The sequence below is a fragment of the Lethenteron reissneri genome, chromosome 60, assembly GCF_015708825.2.
Source record: "Lethenteron reissneri isolate LAM-NWPU_2019-01 chromosome 60, ASM1570882v1, whole genome shotgun sequence".
Lineage (NCBI taxonomy): Eukaryota > Metazoa > Chordata > Hyperoartia > Petromyzontiformes > Petromyzontidae > Lethenteron > Lethenteron reissneri.
The window spans coordinates 8527967-8548984 of record NC_083838.1 but is presented as its reverse complement, the minus strand read 5'-3'; the positions used below and the strand labels follow the sequence as shown (position 1 = coordinate 8548984).

The 21018-nt window shown below is 53.6% G+C and overlaps 1 protein-coding gene across 1 annotated transcript in view; it reads right to left on the bottom strand.

Annotated features, from left to right (window-relative positions):
- Positions 1–5876: 5876 nt before the first annotated feature.
- LOC133357865 (zinc finger homeobox protein 3-like) overlaps positions 5877–21018 on the bottom strand; it is a 77429-nt gene continuing 62287 nt past the window's right edge. Inside the window, exons 7-10 of the mRNA XM_061576008.1 lie at positions 11372–11471; positions 10949–11178; positions 9347–9564; positions 5877–6081 (exon numbers count right to left, since the gene is read on the bottom strand). Coding sequence (XP_061431992.1) covers positions 5877–6081; positions 9347–9564; positions 10949–11178; positions 11372–11471 — 753 coding nt within the window. The remainder of the gene's footprint in view (positions 6082–9346; positions 9565–10948; positions 11179–11371; positions 11472–21018) is intronic.

Below are 21018 nucleotides of genomic sequence, written 5' to 3'. Positions count from 1 at the left end.
GGGCTGGGGGGAGGGAGATGGGGGAGGGGGAGGGAGATGGGGGGGGGGAGATGGGGGGGGAGGGAGATGGGGGGGGAGGGAGATGGGGGTGGGGGAGATGGGGGTGGGGGAGATGGGGGGGGAGGGAGATGGGGGGGGAGGGAGATGGGGGTGGGGGAGATGGGGGTGGGGGAGATGGGGGTGGGGGAGATGGGGGGGAGGAGATGGGGGGGGAGGGAGATGGGGGGGAGGGAGATGGGGGTGGGAGGGAGATGGGGGTGGGGGAGATGGGGGGGGAGGGAGATGGGGGGGGGAGATGGGGGGGGAGGGAGATGGGGGGGAGGAGATGGGGGGGGAGGGAGATGGGGGGGAGGGAGATGGGGGGGGAGAGATGGGGGGGGAGGGAGATGGGGGGAGGGAGATGGGGGGGGAGATGGGGGGGGGAGGGAGATGGGGGGGGGAGATGGGGGGGGAGGGAGATGGGGGGGGAGGGAGATGGGGGGGGAGGGAGATGGGGGGTGGAGATGGGGGGTGGGAGATGGGGGGGGAGGAGATGGGGGGGGAGGGAGATGGGGGGGAGGGAGATGGGGGGGTGGGAGGGAGAGGGCGGTAGAGGGGAGGGGGGGGGTGAGGAGGGAGAGGGCGGTAGAGGGGAGGGGGTGGAGTAAGAGGGAGAGAGGAGGAGGAGGCTGACGAGGAGGGTAGATGAGCATCGAGGATCATGGAGGAGGTGGAAGAGGTGGGTAGAGGAGGAGGCTTAGGCGGGTTGTGTGAGAGTGGTGGTGGTGGTGGGGGTGGTGGGGGTGGTGGTTTGTGGTGGTGGGGGGGTTGGTGGGGGGTGGTGGGGGGGGGTTGGTGGGAGGGTTGGTGGGGGTTGGTGGGGGTGGTGGTGGGGCGGTGGTGAGGGTGGTGGTTTGTGGTGGTGGCGGTGGTGGTGGGGGGTGGTGGGGGTTGTGGTTTGTGGTGGTGGCGGTGGGGGGTGGTGGGGGTGGTGGTTTGTGGTGGTGGGGGGGTTGGTGGGGGTGGTGGTTTGTGGTGGGGGGGTTGGTGGGGGTGGTGGTGGGGGGGTGGTAGGGGTGGTGGTTCGTGGTGGTAGGGGTGGTGGTGGGGGGTTGGTGGGGGGGTTGGTGGGGGGTGCTTGTGGTGGCGAATTCGTCGGTACGATGATAGCGGCGCGCAGAGACGCGGACGCGAAGGGATACTAAATAAATAAATAAACAACGGCAGCACGGAGAGGCGCGGGGGTTTAAAGAGAGAGGAGGGGTGGGGGGAGGGGTGGGGGGAGGGGGGGACCCCACACGAGATTGGACAGAGCGAGCGACGTTCCAAAAGAAAGACGACGATGGTGATGGTGGTGGTGATGGTGGTGGTGATGGTGGTGATGGTGGTGGTGATGGTGGTGGTGATGGTGGTGGTGGTGATGGTGGTGGTGGTGATGGTGGTGATGGTGGTGGTGATGGTGATGATGGTGGTGATGGTGGTGATGGTGGTGGTGGTGATGGTGGTGGTGATGGTGGTGGTGGTGATGGTGGTGGTGATGGTGATGGTGGTGGTGATGGTGGTGGTGGTGGTGATGGTGGTGGTGATGGTGGTGGTGGTGATGGTGGTGGTAATGGTGGTGGTGATGGTGGTGGTGAAGGTGGTGATGGTGGTGATGGTGACGATGGTGGTGGTGATGATGGTGGTAATGGCGGTGATGGTGATGATTGTGGTGATGGTGGTGATGATGGTGGTGATGGTGGTGGTGATGGTGGGCGGTGCAAGAGGAGGAGGAGGGGGGCAGGGGAGAGATTGGGGGCCTGCATGGCGGAGCAAAAAATAATTTAGGGGAAAAAGGCGGCGGCGGCAGCGGCAGCAGCAGCAGCAGGCGCACAGTAAAATCGCTGCAGCGTGCTGCTGCTGCTGCTGCGTGCTGCTGTAATAAAAAATGACAGAATAATCACGGCACTGCTGCTTCTCACAATCCCACCGTCCCCCACCCCCTATAGCCACCCACCCACCCACCGCGTCTTCTCATCAGCCCCCCCCCTCCTCCTGCTCCTCCCTCCAAAAGCCACCACCATCACCGCACCCCCCCCCCCTCCTCTCTCCTCTTCTCAGAACATCTCCCCCATTCCCCATGCGTTATTATTATTTCAGAAGGGAATCCACAGAGGCTCTGGATAGATCACAGCGGCCATCGCTGCCCAGGTCCGTTGCAACCCCTGCAGGGGCAGAATGAGAGACATAGAGACACAGAGAGAGTGGAGAAACAACGCAATGCATCGCGTGGAGGGGATGATAATGATGATGGGAGAGGGAGGGGGTGGGGTTATTTTTTTCAGATTAACAAACAAAATCCACGGCCATCGAATGCGGACCGAGCGCCAAACGATGGTCCGCTGTGCATGGTCCCAGGGTTCCTCTCCGCGCGCAGGGTCCGTCCCGGCGTTATTCTCCGACGACCTCATCCTCGGGGTTACGCGGGGGTGGTGGCGTGCCCGGGTTGCTGCACCTCGTGGGTTTAATAGTCGTGGGCCATGAGCGAGTGGATCTGGTGTGCCGGGTAGAGATATTTTTTTTAAATCTCCGGGTTTTCTTTGATCGTCTTAGTCCGCGATGTCAGCACTCCAGGTCACTTGCGATCCAACACCGCCACCACGCTCCGGCTTTCCGCCTTTACCAATTTACCGCCCCCCTCCCTCCTCCCGTCCAAATGAACTCGTCCCACGCTGTACGCGCCCGATGATTGCTACACACGGCCGACGTGCCGTGCGAAGCAATTCAGAGTCTGCTTTTACGGAGACAATTTAAATTAAGTACACGTGTGTGTGTGTACACGTGTGTGTACACGTGTGTGTACACGTGTGTGTGTGTACACGTGTGTGTCTGTGTGTACACGTGTGTGTGTGTGTGTACACGTGTCTGTGTGTACACGTGTGTGTACACGTGTGTGTCTGTGTGTACACGTTTGTGTGTGTACACGTGTGTGTGTGTACACGTGTGTGTGTATAATGGGAGGCTGATCGACGCCCGGGTGCGATCAAGGGATGGCTCCCTATTGGTCAACCACGTTATGTATGCCGATGATTTGGTAATAGCTGCTCATTCAGAAGAGGAGTTGGAGGCGCTGCTGCTGAGACTGGAGCGTGCCACTAAGAGGTGGGGCCTTACCATCAGCCCCACCAAAACCAAGCACCTGCCTGGGTATTTTGTACCATCGGACACTCCACCCCCACAACTCCCAATTGGTGATGGGGCAGTTGTGGAGAGAGTGGAGAGTTTCCCATACCTGGGCAGTATGCTTATGACCGGCTCCAGTCTATCAGCAGAGGTCTCACTCCGAATCAGTCGAGCGGCAATATCTTTTCATCGGTTGCGTAACGCTGTGTGGAAGCTACCTGGTCTGTCGCTCCGCACGAAGCTTCAGGTCTTCTCGGCCACGGTCATTCCCTCCCTTCTCTACGCTTGCGAGACGTGGACCCCCCTGGTGGAGCATCTTCGCCGGTTGGAAACATTTAGGCTGGCCTGCCTACGATCCATCCTGGGTTTAACCAGGCTGGATTGTGTGAGGAGCTCACAAATCCTTGAAAGATCTGGGCAAAGTCCCATCAGTGAGCTCCTCCGGCAGGCAAGGCTGCGTTGGCTGGGTCATGTAGCCCGCATGCCCAGCCACCGCATGCCTAAACAGCTTTTGTTCGGCCGGATCGAGGGGGCTAGACGGGCGCGGCACGGGCTGGAGAAGAGATGGAGTGATGTGGTACAGGAGGACGTGGAGCTGAGTGGACTTGCCGATGACTGGTACCAGCGGTGTCAAGATCGGCCTCAGTGGAGGAGGCTCGTGAAGGACGCTACTGGGCAGTTGGAGGCAGTCGCCCTCCAACAACAACGGAGGGCGGAGGAGCGACGCTCACAACAACGAGCGGAGCGCCGGGTGGCTAAAGCACAGCAAGTTGGCACAGTAGGGGGCACAGGTGGTGCATCAGCCAGTCATCTCGGTCATCTCGGTCAGTCGACCAGTGGCACCTGCTGGGTCTGCCCCGTGACCTCCTGCCAGCGGGCGTTCGACACTTCACGTGGCCTCAAGGTGCACTTGGCCTGGCACAAGCATCGTGGTGACGTCACCGCCACTTAGTGGCGAATGGCGGTTGTTGTTGTTGTTGTGTGTGTGTACACGTGTGTGTGTGTACACGTGTGTGTGTGCACACGTGTGTGATGTAATTGAGGGACAGTACAGGGTACGGTCTTGTTGTGCTCTTGGGTTGTTGTTGTTTACCTGCCTAAGCGTGAACTTGGTGTTGACAAATCTGCTGTACCAGTGCAATTTGTACTTCTATGCTTCATCTTGTACCCATTTAGTATTTTAGTGACTTGTTTTTGCCTTTCTCTATCTGACTCTTGTGTACCTGGATTGTGATTGTTGTTGTTGTTGTATATACCTACCGTATGTTGAACTTATTTTGCACCTACTTAGCCACCCGTGCCAATCGGAGGACAACAAACTATGGCTCTCTGTATGATGCGTCTATGGGTCTCTGTGTGATGAGTCTATGGGTCCATGTATGATGAGTCTATGGGTCTCTGTGTGATAAGTCTATGGGTCTCTGTGTGATCTATGGGTCTCTGTGTGATGCGTCTATGGCTCTCTGTGTGATGAGTCTATGAGTATATGTGTGATGAGTCTATGGGTCTCTGTGTGATGAGTCTATGGGTCTCTGTGTGAGTTTATGGCTCTCTGTGTTATGAGTCTATGGGTCTCTGTGTGATGAGTCTATGGGTCTCTGTGTGATCTATGGGTCTCTGTGTGATGGGTCTATGGGTCTCTATGTGATGAGTCTATGGGTCTCTGTGTAATGAGTCTATGGCTCTCTGTGTAATGAGTCTATGAGTATCTGTGTGATGAGTCTATGGGTCTCTGTGTGATGAGTCTATGGGTCTCTGTGTGAGTTTATGGCTCTCTGTGTTATGAGTCTATGGGTCTCTGTGTGATGAGTCTATGGGTCTCTGTGTGATCTATGGGTCTCTGTGTGATGGGTCTATGGGTCTCTATGTGATGAGTCTATGGGTCTCTGTGTAATGAGTCTATGGATCTCTGTGTAATGAGTCTATGGCTCTCTGTATGACGAGTCTATGGCTCGTCACACCGGTGTTGCTGTACAAGTATACTAAACTATACACTGCACACTACACTACACACTACACTACTATACACTAGTGCTGTACTAGTAACGAATTGGCGCGTTCTGTTTACGTGACACGACCTTACGAGTTTGCTGTGTCGGGTGGTGGCGGGTTTAACGACACAGCATTTATATATTTACGCGATCCAACCCCAAAAAAAACCTATACAGTGATCCCTCGTTTATCGCGGTGAATGAGGACCGGAACCCCTCGCGATAGGTGAAAATCCGCGAAGTAGGATTGGCCCCCTAGGAATTTCCGTATATGTGTGTGTGGGTACCAGAATGTTTAAAATATGTATATTTATACTTTATATATATATTTTACTTAAATCTATTTAATTATAAAACCTTAATATTATACATTCACTCTCTCTCTCTCATACGATACGTATTATGGTGTTCTACACTCACCAATGACAGTAGTATCTTGAGACTTGACTCCAGTAATGACGACAACGATGACAATGACGATGACAATGACGACGATGACAGACCTGTGCAGTTCGATGAATGTGATGATGAATGATGATGATGATGATGGTGTTACTGCACTGGTATAATGAGGCCTTTAAATCAGTTCGAAAAATCCGCGATGCACTGAGGCCGCGAAACTTGAACCGCGAAGTGGCGAGGGATTACTGTATTATGGATGATATTGCTCGCGAAAGCCTCCTACGTGTCCAACTGATGATGATGACGATGATGATGATGTTAACGACGCTTTAGCCAATGCGCTCAGTGTACGTGTGGGGCGATGGTCCCCGTGCCGCCACCCCGAACCCCCACGGCGCACGCGGCCCGCCGGCGCGGTCCGAGCACGACGCGGGCTCCCTCGGCAGCCGCCCACCGCCAAGGACGTTGCTGCGCGAACTTTCCGTTTTCGCCCCGGACATTTGGCTCGGGGCTCACGTGCGTGGGCAACGTGGACCACGGGGACGCCCTGTTGGGTGTGGCGGGTTGTTCGGATGGATTTGGGGCTCGTGTTGAGAGGACGTTCGCTTGGAACTTTGCTGTTGCTGTTGTTGTTGAATCCGTGTTGACACGTGAAGCCCTGTCTGTCCGTCTTCACGGCTGCCATGAGCGAGACGGGGTGCGCGGTCGTCGTCGTTGCGCTGAGATTATTTCGATTTATTTTGGGTCGCTATGAATTGCCCACATGATGGTGGCCACTTTGTTGAGCTGTCGTTTGTGGCCACGGTCGCTTCTGAGAAATTCGTGAACACCTCGGTGGGCTTTGCCTGGTAGGGTGGGGATGGTTTGGTGTTGTGTTTGTTTGTGTTCGGGTGATATTTTTACCTTTCTTGCACGTTGCACTACCATCGTGTTTGTGTTACCGTTCGTTGTTGTAACGTTCTTACCCCGTGCCTGACCGCACATCTGTGGAAACGAAGAGCTTTATAGCTTATCGGATTCCTCCTGCAGTATAAATACAATATTCTGATTCCGATCAATCGGACACCGCTGCACCCCAACCAAGCGAACCGGTAAGTTAAAGAAAAACCGTTCCTCAATTCTCTTTGGTTCTTTCGCTAAAGTCACGTAGGTATAAAATAAAATAATAAAATAAATCACGACGTTTCGGGCGCAACACAAGCGGTCCGTCATCAGGTGGGAAAGCTTTTGTGGCGCCCGAAACGTCGTGATTTATTTTTATTTTATTTTTCTACTCTACGTGACTTTACCGAAAGAACCAAAGAGTAGTCACGAAAGCTTCAAATCAAGATCGTTCCTCAATTGCAGCTGCAACACACACACAGGTCGGCAGAGCTTGGACAATTAATTGTTGGCGCGGGTTCTGTCTGCCATTCCCCGTCTCTCTTCCGACCAACAGCTGTGCGTTTGAGAATGCAGCAAATGGTCTCGTACACATGCGTAGCGGGGGGGGGGGCAGTTACCCACAGGTACGATTCTTGATTACGAACTTACCCGTGGACACTTACCTTAATAGCCGCCTCCACCCCCCTTCCCCTACTGCTGTCACTGCAATTCATTTAATTGCCGCTCAATGTTCAGTCGGGGTGGCATCGTGGCTGCGGGTAATTAAGCGATAATCGGACGAGACGAGAGTTGCAGCTCACCTGCCCAATTACCTTCCCGCGCGGTGTCACGGGGACTCTCAAGGGCTGCAGGGATCGAGGCGCCCAGCCGACAGCGCCGCGGTGGCTAGAGGATGTTGACTACCTCGCCAGGTACGCAGGAGGTCGTGGGTTCGAACCCAACCCTGATGCCTGCTTCTGTATATTTGGAGTCTGCGTCTCTCTCTCTCATCATCACCGCGGTGGCTAGGAGATGTTGACTACCTCGCCAGGTACGCAGGAGGTCGTGGGTTCGAACCCAATCCTGATGCCTGCTTCTGTATATTTGGAGTGTGCGTCTCTCTTTCTCATCATCACCGCGGTGGCTAGGAGATGTTGATTACCTCGCCAGGTACGCAGGAGGTCGTGGGTTCGAATCCAACCCTGGCGATGCCTGCTTCTGTATATTTGGAGTCTGCGTCCCAACAAGCGCCATGACCTCGCCAACTTCACCTGTGCTCAGGCGAAGTTGGCGGTGTACAGAACGAGGAAAAAGATGCTGCAAGGTGACACTGACGGCTGCTCTGTGGCTTCCAGTGTTCAGAGGCCTGCTCAAGGCGCGGCTTTGGCTGGAGCACGCGTACCACACATGTTGCTGATGTGCACGTCTTCCTCGAACGCTGGGGAGCTGGAAAAGCCCCTCTCTGTACCAGCGTGGACGGCACCCTCATGTTCACGTCCAGTGCTGTTGCTGCTGGCGGCAATAAAACTTGTTTAAAAGTCAAAAAGTCTCTCTCGCTCTCTCGGTCCCTCTCCCGCTATGCCGGGCAACACTTTTCGGAACGACGCAGCTCGAATCCCGAACAAACAATCGCCTTTGCTCGCACTGAATCACCGGACTGACGCGCCCATCGCCTCTGTTGCAACGTGCAGCACCGATTCATCGAACCCACGACGTACATCCTCTGCAAAAATAAAGATCCCCCGTGTATCTTCTTGGTTCTTTCGGTAAAGTCACGTAGAAGGGAAGTAATAAAATAATAAAAATAAAACATAATAAAATAAAATAATTATTTTATTATATTATTTTATTATATTATATTATTGTATTATGTTTTATTTTTATTATTTTATTACTTCCCTTCTACGTGACTTTACCGAAAGAACCAAGAAGATGGATCCCTGCAGTCACGAAAGCTTTAAATCGAAAAATCCCCCGTGTAGCCTGTGACAGTCTGTCGGGGCAAGTGCTGTTAGTAGCGAGCAGCAGCGCCTATGAAGGCCGGGACTGTGGCACACGAGGGGGCGGGTGGCCAGCACCACGCCCGGCCGCCTTTGTCTCCCAGTGGTGATGTTTACACACCGCAACCAGCTACTCATTTGAGGCTGATTCGACCTAGGGGAGGCCCAGGACCGGTTGAAATCATCGCCACCGTTTATTGGTCGTGAGCGGTGAATCGAACTCGGGTCGCCGGGTTCGTAGCGCAGCGGGCTAACCGCTACACCACTGCTCCCCACCCACACAGACAAATATCCCCCGTATAGCCTGAACAGATCGTCGGGGCAAGTGCACCTATGAAGGCCAAAACGGCACACGAGGAGGTGGGTGGCCAGCACCACGCCCGGCCGCCTTTGTCTCTCCAGTGACGATGTTTACACACCGCAACCAGGTACTCATTTGAGGCTGAGTCGATCTAGGGGAGGCCCACAGAGACACACAAACAGACACACAGCCCTCCTCACGCACACTGCACGCACAGCAACCAGCCTAGGGAATTGCCAAAACTTCTAATTCAAGCCAGCTGCCTATCGAGCGTCAAGCACGCGGCCCTCAAGGCCACCGCAGCGGACTCAACGAGAAGATGCGTCTCTTGCTTTCTTCTTCCTAAGACCCCGGGGGGAAAAAAGTATTGCCGAGTCCCAGGCCTTGTCGTGATCAGGGGGGTCGTGCCTCAATTGTGGGGGGGGGGGGGGGGGGGGGTGTGGCCCAGTTTCACGTCGGGAGTTTTTTGGCGCCGTGCTGGAGGAATACCCCCGCAGCTAACCAGAGAAAGCACGGGCAGGCCTCCTCCGCCCTCATCTCGGCACGCACCGCGGGTCGCCTCGACAAGGCAGGCGTCCGCGTTTGCGTGCGTTCACCCAGCCCAGTACTCGATGTGCAGGTTGTACTCCTGCAGCTGCGCCAGCCACCGGGCCATCTGCCCCCGCGGTTCCTTGAATGTGAGGAGAAACTGCAGGGCATAATGGTCAGTCCCCACGCGACACTTCCTGCCGTACAAATGCGGCCGGAACTGCTTACACGCGAAAATCACGGCGTACAGGTCCTGACGGGTCACGCAATAGTTCAGTTCGGACCCGCTCAGGGTCCAGCTGGCGTACGCGATGACCCGTTCCGTCCCGTCCTGCACCTGTGACAACACCGCGCCCAGCCCACCGCTGCAGGCGTCGGTGTCCAAAATAAAATCGGTGGCGAAATCGGGGAAAGCCAGGGTGGGGGTGTGGGTGAGGTGGTCATTGAGGGTGGTGGAGGCCGTCTGGCAGGCCTCCGTCCACTGATAGGGGTTCTTAGGGGAAGTGAGTTGGGTGAGGGGGCGTGAAATGTCGCTGAATCCCTTTACAAATCGACGATAATAGGTAGCGAGCCCCAAAAATGATATGATCTCCGTCAGGTTCCTTGGCCAATCTACTACGGCGCGTACCTTATCCAGATCGGTGCGCACCCCTGCCTCGCTGACGCGGTGTCCGAGGTACCCCACCTCGCGCTTCGCAATGTAACACTTACGCGGCTTGAGCTTGAGATGGGTCGCTCGCAGCCGCTGGAACACCTCTCGTAACCTGGACCAGTGCTCAGACAGAGATCTACTGAACACTATCACGTCGTCCAGGTAAATGAGGCACTGTTCCCTCTGCAAGTCCCGCATCACCAACTCCATCAACCGCTGGAATGTCGCGGGTGCGTTGGTGAGTCCGAACTGGAGTACTCGAAACTTGAATAGTCCTATTGGGGTGGTAAATGCGGTTTTTGGCCGATCCTCCTCTGCCATCTCCACCTGCCAGTACCCGGACGCGAGATCGAGGGTGGAAAAATACCGCGCCCCGGCGAGGCTGTCAAAGGTGTCGTCGATGCGGGGTATGGGGAAGGCGTCGCCGAGGGTGACTGCGTTAAATTTTCGGTAATCAACGCAAAACCGAGTTGACCCATCTTTTTTGTCACTAGTACCACCGGGGCTGACCAGGGGCTCGCTGAGGGCTGGATTATGTTACCGCGGAACATGTCCCCGACCGCCTCTTTGATCTTGGCCTGTTCGGGTGCGCCCACTCGGTACTCCAGGGAGTTTGATGGGTCGGGCTGCACCGGTGTCAATTTGGTGCTTAATGAGGTCCGTCCGACCCACATCTGAGTTGTGTTCACTGAACACGTCAGCGTACTCCCGCACTAAGCCGCGCAGCTGATCGGCCTCCCCCTTAGGTAAATCTGCCCAAGGTATATGTAACGCATCAAGCAGGTGGGACGACCTCGGCTTGGGGAGTCGAGCCGACTCGTCAGGCCAGGTCCTGGTTGTCCTCGGGGCGACCGGGGTCCTCAGCCCAGAGTGCAAACACCGAGTCGTTAGAGTGGCACACTTGCATGGGGTCTATGGTGGCTACTGTGGTGCACCATCGCAGCATTGCCGGGGTACTGTGGGGGTTAAATACCCGTATAAACAATCGGCCCCCATCTGCGTTTATAAGTGTGGCTGACCCTACAATCCCATACCGTTCCGCCAGCTCCGGGTGAGGAGTTAGCATTACCTCGCCCGACGGCCGGTGCGCGGGGTCGGTGGAGGGTGTTGCCACTGGCACCAGCATCTCGGCGAGTGGCCCGATTGTGACGGCCGTCACCAGGGTGGCGGCCACGAGTGTGAAGAGGGGGCGAATCGGCTCTCGTCCCAGGAATGGAATCCGCTCCCCGCTGCCCTCCATGGTGGCGCATCGCTGGCGGGGCTGCACATTGAGCCCCAACTTTTCCAGGAGGTCGGTACCTGCAATACACTCATGGCACAACACACTCGAGACATAGAACTCCTGGGTGCACACCTGGCATCCTATGCGGACCTCCAGGGTGACCCTCCCCAGTATTCCCATCCCGGCCCCGCTCGCCGTGTGCAGCGCGCGGTCGGGGGCCTGTAGGCGGCTCACGTCGACCCCGATCACGCTGCAGTGCGCTGCGCTCACGAGCGAGGCCACCGCCCCCGGTGTCCAACAGGATCCCCGCCACCAGCTCCCGCAGCCAGTCGCCAGGAGTCACCACTCTCTTGCGCGTTGTTGCTGGGATCTGTGTAGAGGTCACTCGCTCACCATTATTCTCATTATCGTCTATTTGTGTCGGGACCACGTCGATTGCACCCCTAGTTGGTCCACTCTCTAGGGGGCGTTGGAGTTTAACCCTGGTGCATGTCTAGCACGGGCGATCTGAGGACAGTCTCTCACGAGATGCCCTCAACGGTCACATAGGTAGGGTGGCAGCTCCATAGGGGGCCCCCTGCCCATTCCCTCTCTCCCCAGTATGCCGCTGCCTAGACTCTGCCTCTAGTCGGGCCACCCGTCCAGTTAACCCCCCTACCTCAGCCTGGACTGTCTCTACCGTAGTCTGCAGCGTGGTCATATGCGCCCGTACTTGGGTCACCTTGTCATCAACTTGGGTTATCCGGCCTGCTATGTCCCCTATGCCGGACTGTATCCCGGCTACCCACCCCAGGGTAGTCTCTCGGCGTCCCGGGCACTCCCTTGCCCATCCCCTTATCATTCTGGCGAGCTCCTCCTCTTCCTCTTCTGGGAGCAGGCTCGCGATGGCGCACTCCCGTCTTGACCCTCGGAGTTGCGTGCGCTCACTGGAGAGTTCCTCGCACTCAAGCGCTCGCTCGACCAGGGTGACAAAGGGAAGGCGTGCGCTGCCCACTTTGGGCTGCCACCACGTGGTGCGAGCTAAATACCGGTGGATCTTGTCGGCGGCTAGCTCGTCAATTACCTCTGTCACGAACCCTGGGCGGGTGATCTGTGTTAGCGATCACACGTCCTCGGCATAATCGCGGAAGTCCTCGCCGGGTTGGCGGCGGCGCGCATCTAAGGGCGTCTTTGCCTGTCTCTCATTACGCATGCCGAAGCGTAGGTCGAGTCGGCGCATTCATTCATGGGTTTGTGTGCTCGCGGGTAGAGCTTCCACAAAGTCAGCGGACCGCCCATCCAGATGCATCGTAAGATACTGTAACGCCTGCGTGTCTGTCCAACCATTAAGCTGTTTAGCCCCTGTAATGTTGCGGGCAAATGTTTTCCATGATGGAGTCCCCTGGCCGGTGAACACATACATTATTATCGCGTGGAGTAACGCGCCTCTCTCCCGTGGGGATGTGAGGGTTCGTACCACTTCCGACACCAACTTGTTGAGGCTGCTGGCGCCCCGGGTCCTCCACTGGCAGAGGGTTGATCTCGTGGGGGGGGGGGGGGGGCTGTTGCCTCCTGACTCCTCACTCGTGTGAGAGCAGCTGCTGCCCGACTCCTCGTTCACAGGGGGAGGGCTGCCGCTCTCCGGCTCCTCTCCTCGCGCCGCGGCCTCTCGAGTCCGCGGACCCCACCGTCTCCGAGTCCTGTCTGTGGGGCATGACTCGGGGATGGTGCTCGGCTGCCTGGAATGAATCCTTCACTCCTCACTCACACTCCTACAAACGTTAGTAGGAGACTCCCTGCACGCCACGGCCCACACTCGTGTAGGCGCAGCCACTCAAACGCGACGTCTCCGCTCTCACAACCACGCGCACCAATCGCACGCGCGGAACGGGGGGTCAGGTGTCAAACGGCAGTGACGTCACTCGCACACGCGTGGCCGCCGAGGTTGGGTAATGGCGATTATTTAAAGGGCTGTGGGGCGGGTATTCTGGATTGGTTTAAGAACGAGCGTTGCTGTATGCTGGGGAATTAAAGAAATACGTTAATCGTCTTCCGGCTCCTCCGCACAATGATGAGTAACTAGCGACAGGATTCGCGCACCAGACTCGGGCACCACGGTCGCGGCACTCGACTGGATGCGCGCGTAGGACTCTTACCCCGATATAGTTATACACGCACCAATCTCCACGTTACGACGAGCATACTCACGCCACCACACACTCTCCCCACACTCGCAGAAACCACACAAAACTGTTTATTGATTACAAATGGTTTATTCCCGGCGTGCCTGATACTGAATATCCCGGAGCCCGAAGCTGAAATCAGTAGGGCAACTAACCTGTTCCACGACGGTCTAAACCCAATCTATCCCGCCTATTTAGACTTACTCTCTCTAGGAATTTGCACGCTGTTCTTTACCTCTCTCTCTCGTACTCACAGTTCGACTCGTACGGAGCTCCTGCGGGCCAGTCCTCGCTGCACTGCGACTCGTCACACGGACGTTCGAGTGGCTGTAGAGTCGACCGATCGCTGACTTGTGCTGGACACGAACTGCCTACCTCTCACGACCCTCGCCTTTTATTGTCCTCTACATCAAAGAAAACCTGACGCTGATACGATGGCCTTCCCGGCCAATCAGATTGCCTGCCTGCCGGGTCCCAGCTTTCGCATCGATGCTCTCACCGCCGTCCGCGTCCCGGTTTCCGTATCAAAGGGACTGCCGCTGGGCTGCTGCTTGGGCAGCCGTGCACAGGCACATTTGTCTTGCCAATCAGACGCTTACCCTGGTTTCCCGCCGTTCGTGGCTCCGCCCCCTACCTGCCTGCTAACCCGTATGTGTAGTGTGCATCTTAACCGCGGTGGCTGAGTAGCCTCGTCGTGACCATGTAATTTCACGTTAATTCACGGCGCCATTTAACCTCGGGGAAGCCTCGGCCAATTCCCTGGCCCCAGGAAACCGTGGAGAAGGTTCTCCACGAGGAGGGCTCCTGGGTGAAAACCTGTAGGCCAGGTGGGGGTGTGTGCGTGTGTTCATGTGGGGGGTGGTGAGGGACGAGCAGCGTCGGCCAGGCCGCTCCGTCGTGTGGGCATCGCGGGTGCGGCGCCGGCAGAGCGGCTTCGCCGCTGTGGCATCACAAAAGCCCGCGTGATGGGGGTCGAATGCGCTCGACGTTCCGCACAGACGGATTCAGGAATCCACTTGCTCACTGCCAGCTTCTGTGAAGTCTGCAGGACCTCATCACCTCCACGTGACCGACATCTACAGCGACTGCTGCCTCTCCGCATCCCTCGCCCACCCCTCCACACACCGCCCGACTCACATCCCCACTTCCCACGCCAAGTTCGATCCCCGCTCACGACCAATAACAGCGGCGAACTAATTTTGAGCAGATTCCATCCCGTCCCTGGGTCGACGGAGACCTCAAACGAGTCCCTGCTGCAGCGAGCGCGATAACACAGCCAGCACCGGGTGAGACAAAGGCGGCCGGGCGCGGTGTTTCCAACCCGCTCGTTCCGTCGGCCTTCAGCACTTGCCCCAACAATGTGTTCAAGGCTACAGGGGGGTGGACCTTTGTCTTTTGCGCACGGGTGTTTGTCTCTCTCGCGCATCACGTTTTCTTCTTCTTCCGTGGAACTAAATGAAGATTGCGTTGGGTTGAAATGGCGGAAGAAGACGTTGGGAAGACGTTTAACAACAACAATAAGAACAATAGATAACTAGCGAATACAGAAAACATGAGCAACGTTCATTTAAAATCGCCCCAATTGTTCAATGCGTACTCCTGTCAATGCCTTTCTTTCGCCGACATATTTAGTTAAATTATAGACTACTATATCTATAAATAAAAAGATCCATTCTAGATTTGAAGTTTTCGTGACTGCAAGGATCCATACAATTTTTAGTTCTTTCAGTAAAGTCACGTAGGTGAAAATAATAATAAAAAAATAAAAAGTGAAATCAAGTTAATTAAATCACGACGTTTCGGGCGCAACACAAGCGTCCGTCATCAGGTGTGGACAACCACAGCAAAAACAGTTGCTGAGTTATGTCAAAGAGATGGTTTTGACAATAGTTTATATAGCTGAGTAGAGTGGGGGAGGGGGGACGAGGTGAGAAATATCCATCTGAGTACACATCGTTTTGGCATTTTATGTTTTGCTTGACGAGCACGTGACGAGTGTGATAGGGGCTGCCTCTTGCTTCACGTTACAGAGCAACAACGACTGAAGCCAAAAGAACAGCAACAACAACCATCATCATCATCATCCTACAGTACGAATAATGCGACGACGTAACGACGCATTGTGAACAACGCTTTGACCGGCTTGGAAGAAGTTAGCACGGGCACACGCTGCTCATCCAGCAGTGGAGCGACAACGTGAACCACGATCACCCAGAGAGTCGTCACCCAGAGAGTCACCCAGAGAGTCGTCACCACTCGAGCCACTTCGCTGTGGAAGTTTCCGTCTCGCTGCGCTTTCCTCCCAACGGTGACCGGGGCGTCTTGGATGAGGTCGCGTTACCCCACAATTTACCCCCCCCACCACCACCACCACCACCGCTACCACTACCACCACCACCGCTACCACCACCACCACTACCACATGGGGGTCTGGTGAACCCCTGACTGCGTATCCTACTTGCTGGGTGGATAGAGACGGAGGTGGGTGGGGGGTGGGTGAGAGGGTGGACGGAGGCTTTAAGAAGCGAGCCCCCCCCCCCCCCCCCATTGTTTCAAGTGGCACGCCGGGAGATCGTCCCGGACTGGATTCGCACGGTCGGCGTGCCCACCGTTCGAGTCTGTCCCAGGGCTGTCTGGGCAATGTGCTGAGATGGTCAACTCGCCCGGCCAGAAGCACCAGCCGCGAGCAGGCATCGATGATACATCGTGATTGTGTTGCAATCGAAACGTCGTGATTTGTTTAATTTTTATTTTATTTCTAACTACGTGACTTTACCGAAAGAACCAAAGAGTATGAGTAAGGAGACATCGTCTTGTGGGAAAACACGCAAAGCGCACCGTGCACCGATGACACGATGTGACACGAGTTTTGTTCCTGGGTAGTAAGTGTGATTTTATAATTGCTTATGCCTCAAAAGTATAGAAAACGGCTGTTATTATTCCCCACAAACTTTGCTTTTGTGACCGGGACTTTATTGTGAAGAACTAACACAAATGCACACCGCGTTTTCTCATTGAAAATCGGTACATTTCAAAACATTAAAGTCCTGCTCACAAAAGAAAAATTTCTGGGGAATAAATAGCCATTATCTATACTTTTGAGGCATGAACAATTAGAAAATAACACATTCTACCCAGGAACAATTTTTTTTGTTACACAGTGTTATAATATCTCTCACATTAACATAGCCACTTCCGTGCCCTCGTTGAGGAGGCCGCTCTCCTATCTCACAGTTACACGCTAATCTCTCACATTAACATCACGCTAATCTCTCACATTAACATCATGGTAATTTCTCACATTAACTTCATGTAATTTCTCACCTTAACATCATGCTAATTTCTCACATTAACAACATTCTAATCTCTCACATTAACACCATGCTAATTTCTCACATTAACAACATGCTAATCTCTCACATTAACACCATGCTAATTTCTCACATTAACATCACGCTAATCTCTCACATTAACATCATGCTAATTTCTCACATTAACATCACGCTAATCTCTCACATTAACATCATGCTAATTTCTCACATTAACATCACGCTAATCTCTCACATTAACACCATGCTAATTTCTCACATTAACATCACGCTAATCTCTCACATTAACATCACGCTAATCTCTCACATTAACAACATGCTAATCTCTCACATTAACATCACGCTAATCTCTCACATTAACATCACGCTAATCTCTCACATTAACATCACGCTAATCTCTCACATTAACATCACGCTAATCTCTCACATTAACACCATGCTAATTTCTCACATTAACATCATGCTAATCTCTCACATTAACATCACGCTAATTTCTCACATTAACGTCATGCTAATGTCTCACATTAACATAGCCCCTTCCGTGCCCAGTTACATGCTAATTTCTCACATTAACATCATGCTAATCTGTCACATTAACATCACTAGCCCCGGCCACTTCTTTATAACCCTTGGGCTACACCCATTGCAAACCTTTTACAACAGTCTGCCTCAGCAGCAGGCCGCGCTGTTTCACCTGATGACGGACGTTTGTGTTGCGCCCAAAACGTCGTGATTAAGTTAATTTTATGGTGTTATAATAATGTTGCCCCATTGTCTTTGAAACTAATCGACCTGCACCATGGACAACGGCCCGAGGGGCCGTCCATAAATGACGTCACGCGATTTTGGACGATTTTTGACCCCCCCCCCCCCCTCGTCACACGGCGTCACAAAAAGTCAGACCCCCCCTCAAATATGACATCTGCCCCCCCCCCCCAAAAACCATATTTTCATTTTGAAAATAAAACATGCTTCAAATCGCTTTAAACTATTGTCATTGTAGTGCGTATTTAATGTGCGCCGATGGTTCACATACTGTATCGCGCAATATTACAAAGACAAACAAATACAAAGGTCCCCTGTATAGCCTTGACAGGGACAAGTGCTGTTAGCGAGCACCTATGAAGGCCGGCACGGCACGCGAGGGGGTGGGTGGCCAGCACCACGCCCGGCCGCCTTTGTCTCCCCAGTGGCGATGTTTACTACACACCGCACCAGGCGCTCATTTGTGAGTGATCCCACCTGATGACGGACGCTTGTGTTGCACCCGAAACGTCGTGCGTTATGTTATTTTTATACTCTACGTGACTTTGCCAAAAGAACCAAAGAGTATGGATTCCTGCAGTCACGAAAGCTTCAAATCCGATACTGATTTCACCCGTCACTGTTGGTTGTTCGGTTGGCCCGTGGTCGGGACTCGAACTCCGAAACCTGAGTTCGTGGCGAAGTGCGCTAACAACTGCGCCACCGCTCCCCATTCGCGATTTGGAAAACACACACACACGCAGCTTTACGTTGACGTTATGTCAAATTGTTTTCATCACACGCGGCCATACGCATGCGTGTGCGTACACACACAATGCTTACATGGGTGACATGCGATGCGCCTAATGCGCGCGCTTTTACCAGGTCACTCACGGCTTAATAATCCAATCTTCAACAACAACATGTACATAGTGCGTGGCGGGCGGTGACACTTTAGATCAGGGGTTCATCTTCTTCACCTGGGGGTGCGAGATGCCCTTTCTGGGGGGGGGGGGGGGGTAGCTAGACACGGCCACAATCTTTTTGATCTTTTCCAGAAGGTAAATAACCGAAAACACAAATTGAGCACGGGCAACGTAAGTCACAGCGTACTTTGGTTCATCAAACCCTGTGTCTCTATTGACACTGCACTTGCGTGCAGACCCGGGGTCGCTACGCAGGAACGTGGACGTGCACGCCGCGCACGACAGGGGTTGCACTGATGGCAACGTGTGCGTGGGGAGAGAGAGAGAGACGCAGCTACACCCCGTAGCAAAGTGACAAAGATCGCTCGACACAAAGCCCCGTCGACCACTCGGGGCTCGCAAGCCCCGATGTGCATCGCAACGTCGAACACGCAAATGTGATGAGAGCGCATCCTCGCGTGCGATGGCAGTCTACGTGGACGTTGCTGCAGCCGACAGTCCGCACGTGGCAGGCGTTGATTCCGTGAGTTGGCTGGCCAACGCTGGCAACTCGATGTTTTGGTGAATGAATGAATGAACAAGACAGCCCGCTAATGTCATTATCTTATTGTGTTGTTGTTGTTGACACGGCAGAGAAGGGGCGAAAGTGTACGGGGCGGGCGGGGGGGAATTGTAATTTGTGAATAAACACGCACACGCCTGTGACGTGATTCCGATTTTATTTGGAATTCATTTTAAAAAATACAGGCAAATGACTCACGCGTCATTAGTGCGGGATAATCGACTTTTCCGAGTATATCCAACGCGTGTCTCTTACCTGTTCAAGCTCTCCAATATATATAAGCAGTATAAACTTACCGGCCTTTAATTAGCGTACGTGTCTTTGTTTGTATATATGTGTGTGTAACATATGTATGCATTTCAATTTAAAGCTTTCGTGACTGCAGGGATTCATCTTCTTGGTTCTTTCGGTAAAGTCACTTAGAAGGGAAGTAATAAAATACGTGACTTTACCGAAAGAACAAAGAAGATATATATGCATATTATTCATACTAGAAGTTACATAATTCCACACCCAAAACAAAACATGTAAAATGTTTTTCGGATACGACGTTTGCAAAGGGTTCCCTACCCTCCACCTGTAATTATTGTGCTAAGTAACATCGTAATGTGTTCATGCGTTACTGTGCATCCAATATTCAATTTCAGTTGATTACACAAATATTACAACACGAGATCATTAAACGAGTTCGATTTTACGTGTACTTCACGACATAACGATGTTGAGTAACAATATGCACGTTATGCATGAATACAAACTAAAATAGTTAGCGTTGCAGTACAAACCGAACATCGCGTGGCCTAAACACCGTGAATACCACAAACACCAAAAACACCACGAAAACCACAAATACCACACACACCACAAACACCACAGACACCCCAGCACCACAAACACCACAGCACCACAAACACCACAAACACCACGAACACCACAACCACCACAAACACCACAAACACCACAAACAACACAACACCACAGACACCACGAACACCACAAACACCACAAACACCACGAACACCACAACCACCACAGACACCACAAACACCACAAACAACACAACACCACAGACACCACAAACACCACAAACACCACAAACACCACAGATACCACAACACCACAAACACCACAACACCACAAACACCACAACACCACAAACACCACAGAAACTACAACCACCACAAACACCACAAACACCACAACACCACAAACACCACAAACACCACAGACACCACAAACACCACGAACACCACAGATACCACAACACCACACACACCACAACACCACAAACACCACAGACACCACAGACACCACAGCACTACGAACACCACACACACCACAGCACCACAAACACCACAGACACCACAAACACCACAAACAACACAACACCACAGACACCACAAACACCACAAACACCACAAACACCACAAACACCACAGATACCACAACACCACAAACACCACAACACCACAAACACCACAACACCACAAACACCACAGAAACTACAACCACCACAAACACCACAAACACCACAAACACCACAACACCACAAACACCACAAACACCACAGACACCACAAACACCACGAACACCACAGATACCACAACACCACACACACCACAACACCACAAACACCACAGACACCACAGACACCACAGACACCACAGCACTACAAACACCACACACACCACAGCACCACAAACACCACAGACACCACAAACACCACAGACACCACAGACACCACAAACACCACAGACACCACAGACACCACAAACACCACAACACCACAAACACCACAGAAACTACAACCACCACAAACACCACAAACACCACAACACCACAAACACCACAAACACCACAGACACCACAAACACCACGAACACCACAGATACCACAACACCACACACACCACAACACCACAGACACCACAGACACCACAGACACCACAGCACTACAAACACCACACACACCACAGCACCACAAACACCACAGACACCACAGCACCACAAACACCACAAACACCACAGACACCACAACCACCAAAAACACCACAACCACCACAGACACCACAAACACCACAGACACCACAAACACCACGAACACCACAGACACCACAGACACCACAAACACCACAGCACCACAAACACCACAGCACCACAAACACACACAAACACCACAGACAACACAGACACCA